This window comes from Rhinopithecus roxellana, chromosome 3 (assembly GCF_007565055.1).
Source record: "Rhinopithecus roxellana isolate Shanxi Qingling chromosome 3, ASM756505v1, whole genome shotgun sequence".
Lineage (NCBI taxonomy): Eukaryota > Metazoa > Chordata > Mammalia > Primates > Cercopithecidae > Rhinopithecus > Rhinopithecus roxellana.
This window is the reverse complement of record NC_044551.1, coordinates 105,521,822-105,534,855: the sequence shown is the minus strand read 5'-3', so window position 1 is coordinate 105,534,855 and position 13,034 is coordinate 105,521,822. Positions and strand designations below refer to the sequence as shown.

Below are 13,034 nucleotides of genomic sequence, written 5' to 3'. Positions count from 1 at the left end.
ATAATCATTTCTTCTCTTTTTCTTTTCTCCAGTTTGCATGTTGCAGACTTGTTCTTATAATCTCTTCTTAAGTCTTCCCAGCAGCATCTGCTTTTCACCTTTCCTCATTTCTTCCCCTGATTTTTCAATGCAGTTTTCAATGGTTTTCTTTTGACATCACTTTCAAATTTCATTTTTTTCTTCTATTCTCTTTCTTCCTCTATATTCCATATATGACTTCCAAAGGTTTTGTAAAGATGAATTGTCCAGGATGAAGAGAGTGATTGATTAAGAGCCTGCAGAACTGGGAAGAGGAGAGCTGCCAAGATTTTCTTCATGTGTAGAAGCACAGTGGAGCTACCCAGAGTGTGAGAAGCAAGAAACAGAGAGCCGTGCTAACGCATGACGAAAAGCGGAAGCCTATTAAAACAATGATCTGGAGGAGTGTGTAGTGAAGAAAATAGAGTCAGCCTGCCGGGTCAGTAGCTAATAGCCCATGGGTTTGCAACTAAGGAAATTAAAACTCTAGCTAATGAGAATTGTAGACACCTACTGAGAGTGAACCGAAGGCTTCCTATTAACTTCTCTTCTTGGGTCTTCTTGACAGAAAAGTCAGAAAGTTGTTTCCTATTTGTATAGTAGCAAAAGAGTTGAAATGGAGGTTTAAAAATGATGAAAGAGAATTTGGAGGCAAACTCTTACTCAGCTCCTTCACGAGGTCCAAATAAGATGCCTCCCCCACTCCACTCAAAATGTAAATCAGCATAGGTCACAAAAAGAGGAAGGACAGTTTAAAAAAAAAAAAAGTGTTGGGCCAGATAAGACATACAGCCAAGACGACTCAAGACAGTCAGCGGGGATTTGGGGTGTAGGGACTCCAAATTAATACATCCGATATTAGCTTTGTGGAATTAGCAGGATTAGGGTACCTCTTTCAAGAACACTGGTTAAATTTCATGATTTCAAAAGATGACCATTAGCTATTACTATGTACCCCACCCCCCCCTTTTTTTTCCTGCGGAAGTTAAAAAGTTTGTTTGACTCGCAGGTCACCAAGAGATTGATTAGAGGCCTCCGGACATCATTTGGGTTTGGATAAATCTGTAGGGCCACTTTACAGACTGTCTACAACTCCTGATCCCACTGTGGTTCTTTCTGAATTGATCCAGGTCCCTGCTAGCAAGTGAAGCAGAAAGAATCCAGGCTAGTTGTGAGATGACATACAGCAGGCTGAGATGATGGGGACATTTCAGAACCAAGAGGAGGTGGCGGGCAGGACACAGACTTGTGTCCCCCACCTTGATGCCAGCGTGATCTGAGAGAGATCTCGAAGGGTAACGTCGAGGGGACTGCTAGCGTCAGCCCGGGCGCCGCGGTCCGTCGCCCCTCTCCGCGGGCGGGGAGCGAGCGCGTGTGCGCGAGAGCGGCGGGCGGCGGCAGGAGGAGGCGCAGGCGCGCTGCTCGCCCGTCTGCAGCCCCGCGCCGAGCGCCGCGTCTCGGGAGTTGATGGCAGCACCACTGTGCGGCCGCCCGGCCGAGCGCGGAGCGCAGCCACACGCCGCTGCCCAGGGAGCGCCCAAGATGTGGGGGGACCGGGGCGGCAGCGGCTGTACCAGCGCCAGGGACGGGGGCACGCAGCAGCCTCCGCTCGCTCGCCTGTCCTGACCTGCCTCGCTTGCCCCCAAAGAATGTCAGCCAAGTCTAAGGGGAAACCCTCCTCGTCCTGTCCAGCCGAGGGACCGCCGGTAGCCTCCAAAACCAAGGTGAAGGAACAGATCAAGATCATCGTGGAAGATCTGGAATTAGTCCTGGGCGACCTGAAGGACGTGGCCAAGGAACTTAAGGAGGTGAGAGGCGCGGGGGTGGGGAGGGAGTTCGGCGCCCCTCGACCCCTGCGGGGTCCGCTTCCCTTTTTCGGCAGGGACCGCCAGATTTCCAAACTCCTGGGAAACTACAGAAAAGGCGCCTGCAGACGGACTTTCTTTGCTCCGGGTACTCCTGAGAGGAGTTGTTGTTGCACTTTTTAATTTTTTTTTTTTTTTAATCAGGAAGAAATCAACTAGTGTTTTAATCGATGGACCTGGGCTGGTGGGAGGGGTGAACGCACGCGTGTCTCTGAATCTGTGTGTGTGACGGCGGGGGAGGGGGTTAGCTGGGGGTGTGTCGGCAGAGGAAGTCGTGAGCAGCCCGGCCGGAGCGTGCAAGATGCTCCTCTCCTGCCCTCTTGCTTCCCCAGAGTCCTTTGGCAAGTCCGCTGCCTATCTGGCGGCCTCCCCAAGTCGGGACTGAAGAGGGGCCGGGTTCTGGGCCCTGGGCCAGATCGGGGAGGGCAGCCTGGGGCAAGCTTGGCTCAGACTCCCCTCCGTGTCTCCTGAGCCTTGCTGCAGGGAAGGCGACTCGGGCTGCTGGCAGCCTTGGGGCTAAGGAGGGGAACTGGGACTTTCTCACTTTCTCCGTTTCTGAGGCATCCCCTGCTCTCCTCCGAATGTCGTTCCCAGTAACTCTGGGCCTTCCTGACACCCTACCTCTCCTTCCTTCCTTCCACCCTGTCGCCACTTGGCACTGAACCCGAGGAGCAGGACGCGCAGGAGAGTGTGTGTGTGGCCGGGGTCTTGCCACTGGCCTCGTGGCTCTCTGCGAATGGGACTGCTTCGGTTCTTCCCCTCTTTTCCTCTATCTCACTGATGTTCAGCCCTACTCCCGCCCGCCCCTAGCCCCAGGTGATCCAGAAGGAAAGAAGCAGGGAAGGTGTCAGGGTTGAGGCTGCGTAACCCAGGCGGCGGCTCCGGCGGGGGCGGGGGCCGGGCTGGGAGGGGTGGGGTCTCCCGGGCCAGGCTGGCTGCCGGCGGCGTCGCGGAGCTGGTGGCAGAGTCCCAGCGCGCCGCTCACTACTGAATGGGCTCCTGGTGCGGTTCTCGGTGAGGGAGTCCGTAGCTCCGCTTGCGTGAGAGCTAAGACTGGAACTTCGAAGGTGGTGGTGGCTGCAGCGGGAAAAGAAGGGGTGGGGCGCAGTCTAGGTCCAAAATTGTAATCCTGTTTCTGAAGCCAAGGGGGAGGAGACTGAGGGTTGTTTGGATGACTGGCCTCTAGAGATTAACCTCCTGTATTCAATTTCCAAACCAAATTTCAAGAGCCCCCTCGTCTTCCTTCCCTCCCCCCATTACCTCTATGAACTGAGCTCCGCATTTGTTACCTAATATAAGTCTGTTAAAATGGGCCATTCGTCACCAGGGTTAAGTTTGCCAATGGCAAATGTCGTTCCTGTAGGTTACTCCATAGATAGAACATAATTACTACTGAGGTCCTGAGAGTGGCTGTTAATATAGATTCAGGGATAAAACTTGTTCGTGTTTTCAGGGTTTCTCTAGGATTATTGCTTCACAACTGGTTGACAGATGGTGGGGTTATGCATTGAAATTCAGATCTAAAAATGCTGTCCCTTTCTTTGTTATTCTTTTATATGACATCTTTGGCAGACTGTGTTTTCATCTGAAACATTATGGCGTTTTATAAAATGAAACTGGGCATATTCCTTTCGGCAGAATTGTGCTTAATAATTGGTAAGGTTTCTATGGGGAATGTGGAAAACCTACAGCGGCTCGGAAACGTATTTACTGGTTTCATGAGGCTGAGACTAAAAGAAAGGTAGTTAAGCAGAATTCTGCATCTGTGAGCCATACTTCCTTATGTTATAATGCCAGTCTACTCACTTTTTTTGCACAGAATCAATGAAACTACACATGGTCCTGGTTTTGCTTTGCATCATTATTTATGGACATTTAGAGATCAAGTAGATCTGTAGTGAAATCTTCAACCTCCCTGTGGTTATTGGGTAGAATCACAAAAATGTAAATCAGGAAATCTGTTGATACCACTTTCTGTGTCTTCATTACTGAAGATTTTTTAAGGTGAAAAAAAAAAAACGTTGTTTATAAGAGGAATAGAAAGCAGAGATGATGTACAACCCAGTAGATGAAAATATCTGACAAATCTAGAGATACAGTTTTGACTCAACATTTTGGAATATTTGTTTGCCTTAATGATCTGTTTGAGTAAAAATCTCACCATGAAACTGAAATTTATGACTAATAAATAATGTGATGTGATTGTTAATTACTTTTGTGGGGTATCATCATCCTAGATTTGCACAAGAAAGTGTACCTACTATGGCCAAATCCCAAAACATTGGCTATTCATATAATATGAATGAAAGTATTTTGAGAACAAAGTATTTATAGGGTATGTTTAACCTGTGACATCTTGCAGTTGTCCAGCATGTATCTTTTTAGGATAATCCTGCATATGTGAGTGAACATGTCTTTGGTATAGTTTTGGATAAAGAAATAACAAAACTTTGTATATTACAAAGCTTGTTGGTTTCTGTAAATGAATGTTGCTGTTCATCAGTTGTCATATTCAATATTCCGGCAGTTTAAAATGAGTACATGTTAAATATACACTGCTATATTTAGAATTCTAACTCCTTTATTAGCAATGCTATGCTTTTAGACCATAATATATTTTAATATAAATTATCGGCGAGCTCTTCTTAACTTGGAACAGAAATTAAAAATAAAAAAGTAGTTATGACTATATCACTATGTCAGTCATCACATAGTATTTGTTTTTTCTTTCTGCTTTCAAAAAATATCTAGTTAAAATGCAATCTTCTTTAATTCTGTTCTTTGTTTTTGCATAATTTCTGCACCAACGATATTAAACTTTGGTTTGAGGTTATTCTGAAATTGCTTTTCTTCATAGAAGTTCTCTGGGCTTAAGTCATCTGAAAACTCAGGTAGTGGAATAGATTCAAACATAACAGTAATTGCTTGAAACACTTTAATAAATAGTGACAAAACTCGAGTCTGCTCAGCAAGATGAGCTGTTATTTTGGGTATTTGTTTTATGATTATTTAGTTATAATTGCTTAATCAGTTATAATTGGATTACATATTAGAAGCAGAGGAACAGGCTTTCTAGAAAGTCGAAGAGCAGCCTTATTCTACTGTCAGAATTTAGTAAAATCTCAAACAATTTGACTTTTCAGAAATAATATGGGTCCTTTAGTTTTCTATGCAATTAATTTATTGGAAAAGCCTTAAATATAATTCAGTATACTTTTTGAGCACCTACCATGTTCAAAGTACTAATACCACCTTTTTAATTGCCACCAAGATGAATAAAGCATAGTTTCTAGTCTCAGTGAGCTCCAAAGGTTAGGTAGGGATATATTTATCCTGTCTTTCAACCTCAGCGCTATCAAAACGCATTGTGGCCTTTAGTGGCCACTCTCACTGCAGGCTTGGGGAAATCGAGAATTGAGAATAATAATGAGTATATGTTGATTTATAAAATGATACATGCTGCATACTTAGTGGTATGGCAAGTCTTTGATGAAGAAAGAAGCTTAAAAAGATTAAAATATATGAATTTTGAGAAATTTGCAGTTGATTTAGTTTGTCATGATTAACATAAATGGATCAATACCATATACAGGAGATAACATGTTCAAATGTTGTAACTAAATATTGAAGATTTCCATGAAAGGTAAGTCTTTTGGAGAAATGGAGAGTTAAAAAGGAAGATTTTGAATTCTTCTTTTTCTTAATGTAAATCAGGTTTTAAGAGATAGTCAGAAGGTAAAAGGAAATAGGTTTAGACTACATGAGTAATCCACGTTGCATTTTTCTACACATTGAAAAAAAAAATAAAAAGAAAATAGTGGTGAAACTCTAGAGTTTTAGGGATAAAATTAACCATAACTGGTAGAGTAGGTGTGAGTGGTACTTTTTCACTGTGAAATGTAGAAACAAGGCAATTGCTTTTAAAAATATTTCTGAAATAATCTAATGCTTTTGAGTAGCAATATGCCTGTTCTTTTTTGAAGATCTCACTGGTAAACTGTTTTGCATTAAATGCAGGTATTAATATGGGATCACATATCTTACTGGTCACAGTGACACTGGAATCTCTAATAATCAGCCTTTTATCTGGAAACAAACTTAATTGCAGCTTTAGCAGGATTCTCTTCTAGTTTAGACTCGTTATAACCTTGAGCTTTTCTTGTAGTGTTTATTTTTATGATTTGAAGCAACAAAGCTACTATATGAGTTGAAAAAACATTTATGTAAATAATTTCTTGAGAGGATCTCTGAGTAGACATGACTCTAATGGAGGAACAAGTTAAAATAAGTTGTTTTGTTGTTGCCTTAGAATCACTCAGTGACTGTGGATCTCCATTGGTGAGAAGTGTGTCAGCATTGTTGCCATGGACTGGAAAGCACCCATAATTTGTCTTATAGTGGCATAAAGTGAAATAAATTTAAGTTGAATTTTGAAAAATTTGAAACCCATAGGAAACAGTCTGATTTGAACTGATGAAAACAGAATTAACAATTATCTGAAAAATATTTTCACTTTTAAATGTTCCCTTTTTTAATGCCTTAACCACTTGATATTCTATAGTTTGTTGTTCTGGAAAGTCCTACTGAGTATTTTTTGGTTAATGAGCCCATGCATAAAAAATTCATTACAAGAAAAAATTATAGAGAATAATCTTGGAAGTATTTTCTTTTTGTTTGAGACAGAGTCTTGCCCTGTCACTTAGGTTGTAGTGCAGTGATAGAGATCTTGGCTCACTGCAGCCTCCATCTCTTAGGTTGAAGGAGTCTTACCACCTCAGCCTTCTGAGTAGCTGTGACTACAGGCATGTGCCACCATGCCTGTAGCCTGGCTAATTTTTAATTTTTTTTTTTTTGGTAGAGATAGTATCTTGCTATGTTCCCCAGGCTGGTCTTTAACACCTGTCTTGAAGTCATCCTCCTGCTTAGGCCTCCCAAAGTGCTTGAATTATAGGCATGAGCCACCATGTCCACCCCAAAGTATTTTCCAAGTTCTAAAGTTGTGAATAAGTAGAATTTAGTAGTTCTTTTAATTGTAGCAATAGTCATACTTTTACTACTTTATACAACAGTCTACCTCCCCAAATTGTGGTATATTTACTAAATGCTAAAATGCTCTAAAATTTTTCTTTACTTAGGCATGATGGCCTAGCATGTTACCAAAAATAATTTTGAGAACATAAATATAGCCAGTAATCATCCATCATTGTCTATTTCCAATGAGTTAAAACATTCAACACTTAGAGAATTAGCTGATAAGAAATTCAAGCAGACTTAAAGTAATAGACAATGTGTTTCAGGAAATAGTGAAGTCGTAGATAATAAAGCCCGTCTAATAGGTTTCATTATTACCTGGATTATGTTCTTTTCACCCTTGCTTCTTGAGGATCTCAGATGCTTAAATCTGAATGTAGGAAAAGAGATAGAAATGCAAGTTGGAGCAAAACATGTTTTCCCAAACTATAGAACTTTCTTTCTGTAGAATAGTTTATGAAAAATTTCAGGGTCAATTTTTGAGAATTCGAGTAATAAAATTCCAGTAGGTCGCTGATGCAACTCTGATTGAAATATACATAACTGACATCACGCTGCAAATACAAAATTAACAAACAACAAAGGGCGCTATTAAAAAAATCAAATTTATTTTTTCTGATGTTAGGAGCAGTACATGAATATTATAGAAAATTTGCAAAAATCTAAAGAAATGTAAAAGAGAAAATAAAAATTATCTGTAGTACCACGTAAAAATAGATATACTAAGTATTTTGTTATATTTCCTTTTAGTCTTTTTGTATGCATATTTTAACATAGGTGAAATTATACAAAGTTATAGATTATAAGCAATGACATTTTCTACTTTCTTGAGTAATATAGATCATAACTATTACACAGATTTGCTATAAGTTACTTCATACTTCCCTTAATGTTGGATAGTCTATTTATTTCCAGCTTTTCATGGTTATTAAATATCACTAGAAAGAGGAGTTTTGGCAATATGAATAGCTAACAGAGGTCTTACTCTCTGCCAGGTACTCTTCTCAGTGCATTTATCTATATTAAATTATCTAATTCTCAAAACAGATAGATGAGGAAGTTACTAATATTGCCCATTTTACAGATAAGAAATCTGAGGTCCGAGATATTAAGTCATTTGCCCAACTCACTTGACTTGTAAGTGAAGAAGTGAAGTTTCTTTGCCAGATAGCATGGTGTCAGAGAACAGCATTAACCACCAAGCTCTATCACGTTTCCTAATTGTTTTTAAACATTTTCTTAGATGTCAAGGATCTAAAACTTTATAATTCTCAATGCATGTTGCCAAACTGTCTTCCAGGGATTTTCACAGATTTTTGCTTGCAGCAGCAGTATATATGTGGACACTGTTTCTTAAATTGGGAGTGAAGCTAATAAACCATTTCATTATTTCATTAAGGCTTGCTGTAGTTTATTAACATGGTAACAGTCTTTGTTTTTGTGGGTTGCAGAGAACAGTATTGAGACAAAATTAATACTGAGTAAATTAGACCTTGCAATTTAAAATTTGTGAATAAAGAGGTGCTGTGATTAATTACCTTTAGTTTATTCTACAAAAATGTTGATAAGAATATTACATAGCACTTTACTATTCTGACTGAGAAAATAAAGGAACAACTAATATGGAAGCTTGTTGATATCTAGCATTGTATGTAATTGTTTCAAATGAATAAAAATAATTTGGAATGTATTATTCTCTTTTGTTGCTGTTAAATTACCTTAGAAGAGAGACAGTATCCTTAAGTTTTCTGAGATGTTTGGGGTTTGACAGTTTTCTTGTTTTCTGCCATGACTGATGAATTAGAGAATCTTGTTGAATTCTTTACTAGGAGCAACATTACTGAACTGGCTAATGATGTCATATGTTTATTATAATTTGATTTCTTGTATTAACTTTAGTGCTGTCAATTATAAACCACGTCCTCTCTCCCACATATAAGGGGTATAAGAAATGGCCTTATTCTAAAATTGTTTTCTTTTCCAGTGTATTATGAATAGAAATATTTTTATTGTGTTAAAAGTTAGTATTCATTTGGAGAATTACTCTGAATTAAGTTTCCCACAGGAACTGGGAACCCAAAGCCAGCAGTAATTCATCTTTAAACAAGAACCAGAAAGTAGCATTAACTGAAAAGAGAAAATAAAGAACGTATCTAATATCCAAATCAAAGTAGACTCACAAGGTAGTCTGTCAGCTCAGGACAAATGTTGTCTTGCTTATATGGGATAAGCTATTTATTTATTTAGAAAGGAAAGACATGAGGATTCCAAACGATTTAAACTCCCAGACCCCACTTTCAGGCAAGAAATATTAACATTGTTAGGACTGAATTTATATTCATCATCTTTGTTTTCTCTCTTTCTACTTTGCAAATGGTACTTCAGATTGGTGTTTGAGATAAATGTTTACTTGTAGAATAATTGCAATTTGGCAAATTACATACTTATCCTCAATGAGACAGTTATCATGATGTTTGGGACACTATAAATAGATTTTCAGCTACAGATAACATATGTCATCCTTCTCTGGAAAAAGCAAATTTGATGATTTCTGACAGGTTCTTTCTCTAGTGCCACACAAATGGTAACAGATATACTGGTGTGCATATTCCCCTTTCATAATATCACATCTTATCTCAAGATTTCAAACTGTATGTTTATATGAAAGAAAACACTGGGTTAAAAAATATCAGTCAAATCGATTGCCTTCTAGCATCAGTGGTTGTTAATATTCCCCCTCCCCCCATATCACAAACACCTTCAAAAGAAGGAAAAAATGTTGGGATTATTTCTTCTGGAACAAAACATCACACAAATGTGGTTCCTGCGCATGTTCAGAGAATCTTGAGTGGGTGGGAATGACTCAGGTAAAGAGACAAAACAAGTGGTTGATTGCCATTTTATTTTTTAGAAGTTTTAGCTAATTGTTTGAGGTTCAGCTCCATAATTTTCAGAATTAAAAGTCCTGGCTCTACAAAAAGAAAAAAATAAATACTGATGGCTGTGGTTTGATGTTTTTTATGTAGGGGAAAAAAATGAGTGCCATATCCACAGTTGATTTCTCTTAGAATGTGATGTCAGTGTGAAAATAGATAGCATATTTCTAATTCACTACTTTGCAAAAATTGCAGAATGTTGTGTGTCTAAAGGTTAACTCTCTCATTTTGTTGTTTCTTATGATGTGTGCCATAGTATATCAGTAAACAGATGGACAAAAAGTTTTCAGAACTCATTGTAAATTAAGCATATTCTCTTCTTAAAACTGATTCCAGAACAGCATTTTTCTTTATTTTATTATTTTCCTGTGTGACATTAACAGGAATTATGAAAGACAGATTGAATTATTGATATATGTAAGTCACTATGCTAAAGAAAGTAAAAGATGCAAATATGAATAAGTTTAGTGATCTGTCCTTGAAGTAACTATTTTCCGTTTACTCCTGATGACAGTGATAGCACTGTAGGCTGGCTATTATTAATTGAGATAACTTTGTAATTTTAAAGCCCAAATATCAGAGATATATTTATGTTTATTCAATTTTATATATATAATAAAGTATAAATTTGATTGTCTCTTTATTGCACAGATCAATGTTTTTGATAAATGTTTGGGGTTATCTTTTTTTTCATTAGGAGAATTTTAGTCTGTGTTACTCAGTAAGGTGGCATAGTATAGAAGGGTGAGAGCGCAAACTCTGAAGCCAGACTGCTTTTTTTTCAAATTACTCTGCTGTGCAATATTGAGCACATTATTTAATTTCTCTCTGCTTTCATTTTCTCCTTAGCGTGGCGATAGTGACAATGTTACATGCAGTATAAGTTGGTTACAAAGATTAAATGAGTTCTTTGTAGAACGTTTAGAATAGTTCCGATGCATAAAGCAAGCTTTGTATGTGTATCTGTCGTTATTATTATTATTTGAATTTGTCTGAGCCCCTTTATTCATTGATTCAACAAGCAGTGTTTAACACCTACTGTATACCAGGCACTGTTCTAGTTTCTAGGGATATAGTGGAGAACAAAACAGACAAATTTCCTTCATGGAGTTTACAGAGTAGATGGAAAGGGCAGGGGGAAGATAGGTCAGTAAAATAAACACCAGTTTACATCAAATATTAGAAGGTGATTGATCTTTTTTTTTTTTGTTTTTTTTTGTTTTGTTTTGTTTTGTTTTTTTTGAGACGGAGTCTCGCTCTGTCGCCTGGCCTGGAGTGCAGTGGCCGGATCTCAGCTCACTGCAAGCTCTGCCTCCCGGGTTCACGCCATTCTCCTGCCTCAGCCTCCCAAGTAGCTGGGACTACAGGTGCCCGCCACCTCGCCCGGCTAGTTTTTTTGTATTTTTAGTGGAGACGGGGTTTCACCGTATTATCCAGGATGGTCTTGATCTCCTGACCCAGTGATCCGCCCGTCTCGGCCTCCCGAAGTGCTGGGATTACAGGCTTGAGCCACCGCGCCCGGCCAGAAGGTGATTGATCTTATGAAGTACTGAAAGATTATAATGGGATAAACAGTGATGAGGAGGAAGTGCAATTTTCAATAGGATTGTCCAGAATAAGCCTCAGTGAGAAAGCGGCATGGCGGCATTGGGGGGAGAGCTTGAAGGTGAAGGAGCAAGCAGTAAGGAAATCCAGGGGAGCGTTTTCCCAAGTAGGGAACGGCAGCCCAAGGACCTTATAGTGGGCAAGTTTCCCATGCATTTGCAGCAGAACAAGGGGCCAGGGTGGCAGGAGTGGAGGAGCAGGGCAAGAGTAGCAGTGGTAAGGTCAGATGGATATGGGGGACATGTCTAAGGATTTTGAGTCTTCCTTGGAGTAAAATGGGACTGTTGAGCAGAGAGGTGACTAAATCTGTTATACTTCCATCTTTTTACCTTTAATCTCTGGCTCAGGGTTTCTCAAACTCTGCACTGTTGACATATTGAGTGAATAATTCTTTGTTGGGGGGATTGCCCTGTGCATTGTAGGATGGTTGGCAGCATCTACAACTAGATGCCAGTAGCAACCAAAAATGTTGATGTGACCATGGAAATGTTTCTAGATGATCCCAAATGTCCTCTTTCTACTTTGCAGTAGTAGCACTAGGAACCCAAAGGGCTGCTTTGAGAACTACTGCTCTTCCTCTTCCATCTTATTCCATATTACTTAATACTGCTTTTGCTACCTGCCTTTTTCTTTCTTTATGCTTATCCATCAAGCTTTGAGACTTCGTGTCTCCTTCATGTCTTGTATTTGCTATCTTTTTAAAATACCATTATTTGTATTTTTCTTCACATTTACCTCATTCTTTTTTCCTTAATTCAACCTACTTTAAAAATACACCTTCCAATTTCCATCCACCGCTTCATTTTTCTTGCTTTCCATTTTTTTCACAATGAAATAAAAGTTAAATTGATAATTTTTAAGGGATTTGGGTAAATATGTGTGTTTTAGGATTGGGGAGAAAAAAGGAGAAACTCAGAAGGAATGAAGGGAGCAGTCGAGGCTGAGGTGTTTGTCTTCTTGTGAGATCAGAGGCAACCTTGATTAGTGGAAGGACTTTTGTCTCATCCATCAATTAGTCTTATGCTGCTTCTGCCGTTTTCATTTCTGTAGACAGAAGAGAATTTAGAATGGTTTCACTGCTGTCTGGTAGGGGACAAATTATGGATGATGATGATACTGATGACTGACAACTGTTAAATGCTCACTATGTACCAGGGACTATTGTGAGTTAACTACTTTAATCCTCATAGCCACCCTTTGAGGTACTTGTAATTATTCTATAGATGAGGAAGCACAGACAGAGAGGTTAACGAAAAGCAAGTGTTGGAGTTGAACTCTTGATATTTCCCCCTTTAAGCCCAAGTCCATGACCTGCTTCCCAATTCCTGGCAGCCACACAGTCGCTCTGCTATTTTTCAGTCTTCTAACTTTAACGTAATTTCTTTTTACTCTTTTTCATCTTCTGCTTTCGTTAAATCATGTCTCTTTTTCCTTTCTTGTTTTTCTCCTTTCTCCTCAACTTTCTGTCTTACTTTTTTTCTTCTGTTTTTCTGCCTTTTGCTTCTTCCTTAACTTCTTTGAAATCCATATCTTATTTACTCATTAAATTTTTTTTTGACACTTTGGGAGGCAGAGGCAG

At 39.3% G+C, this 13,034-nt stretch overlaps 1 protein-coding gene across 2 annotated transcripts in view; it reads left to right on the top strand.

Annotated features, from left to right (window-relative positions):
* Nucleotides 1-1,407: 1,407 nt before the first annotated feature.
* The window catches only part of PRR16 (proline rich 16), a 213,726-nt gene continuing 202,099 nt past the window's right edge, over nt 1,408-13,034 (top strand). For both annotated transcript variants that reach the window (XM_010352882.2, XM_030926769.1), the window contains exon 1: nt 1,408-1,826. In XM_010352882.2, the coding sequence (XP_010351184.1) occupies nt 1,668-1,826 (159 nt within the window). In that variant the 5' untranslated portion in view covers nt 1,408-1,667. The remainder of the gene's footprint in view (nt 1,827-13,034) is intronic.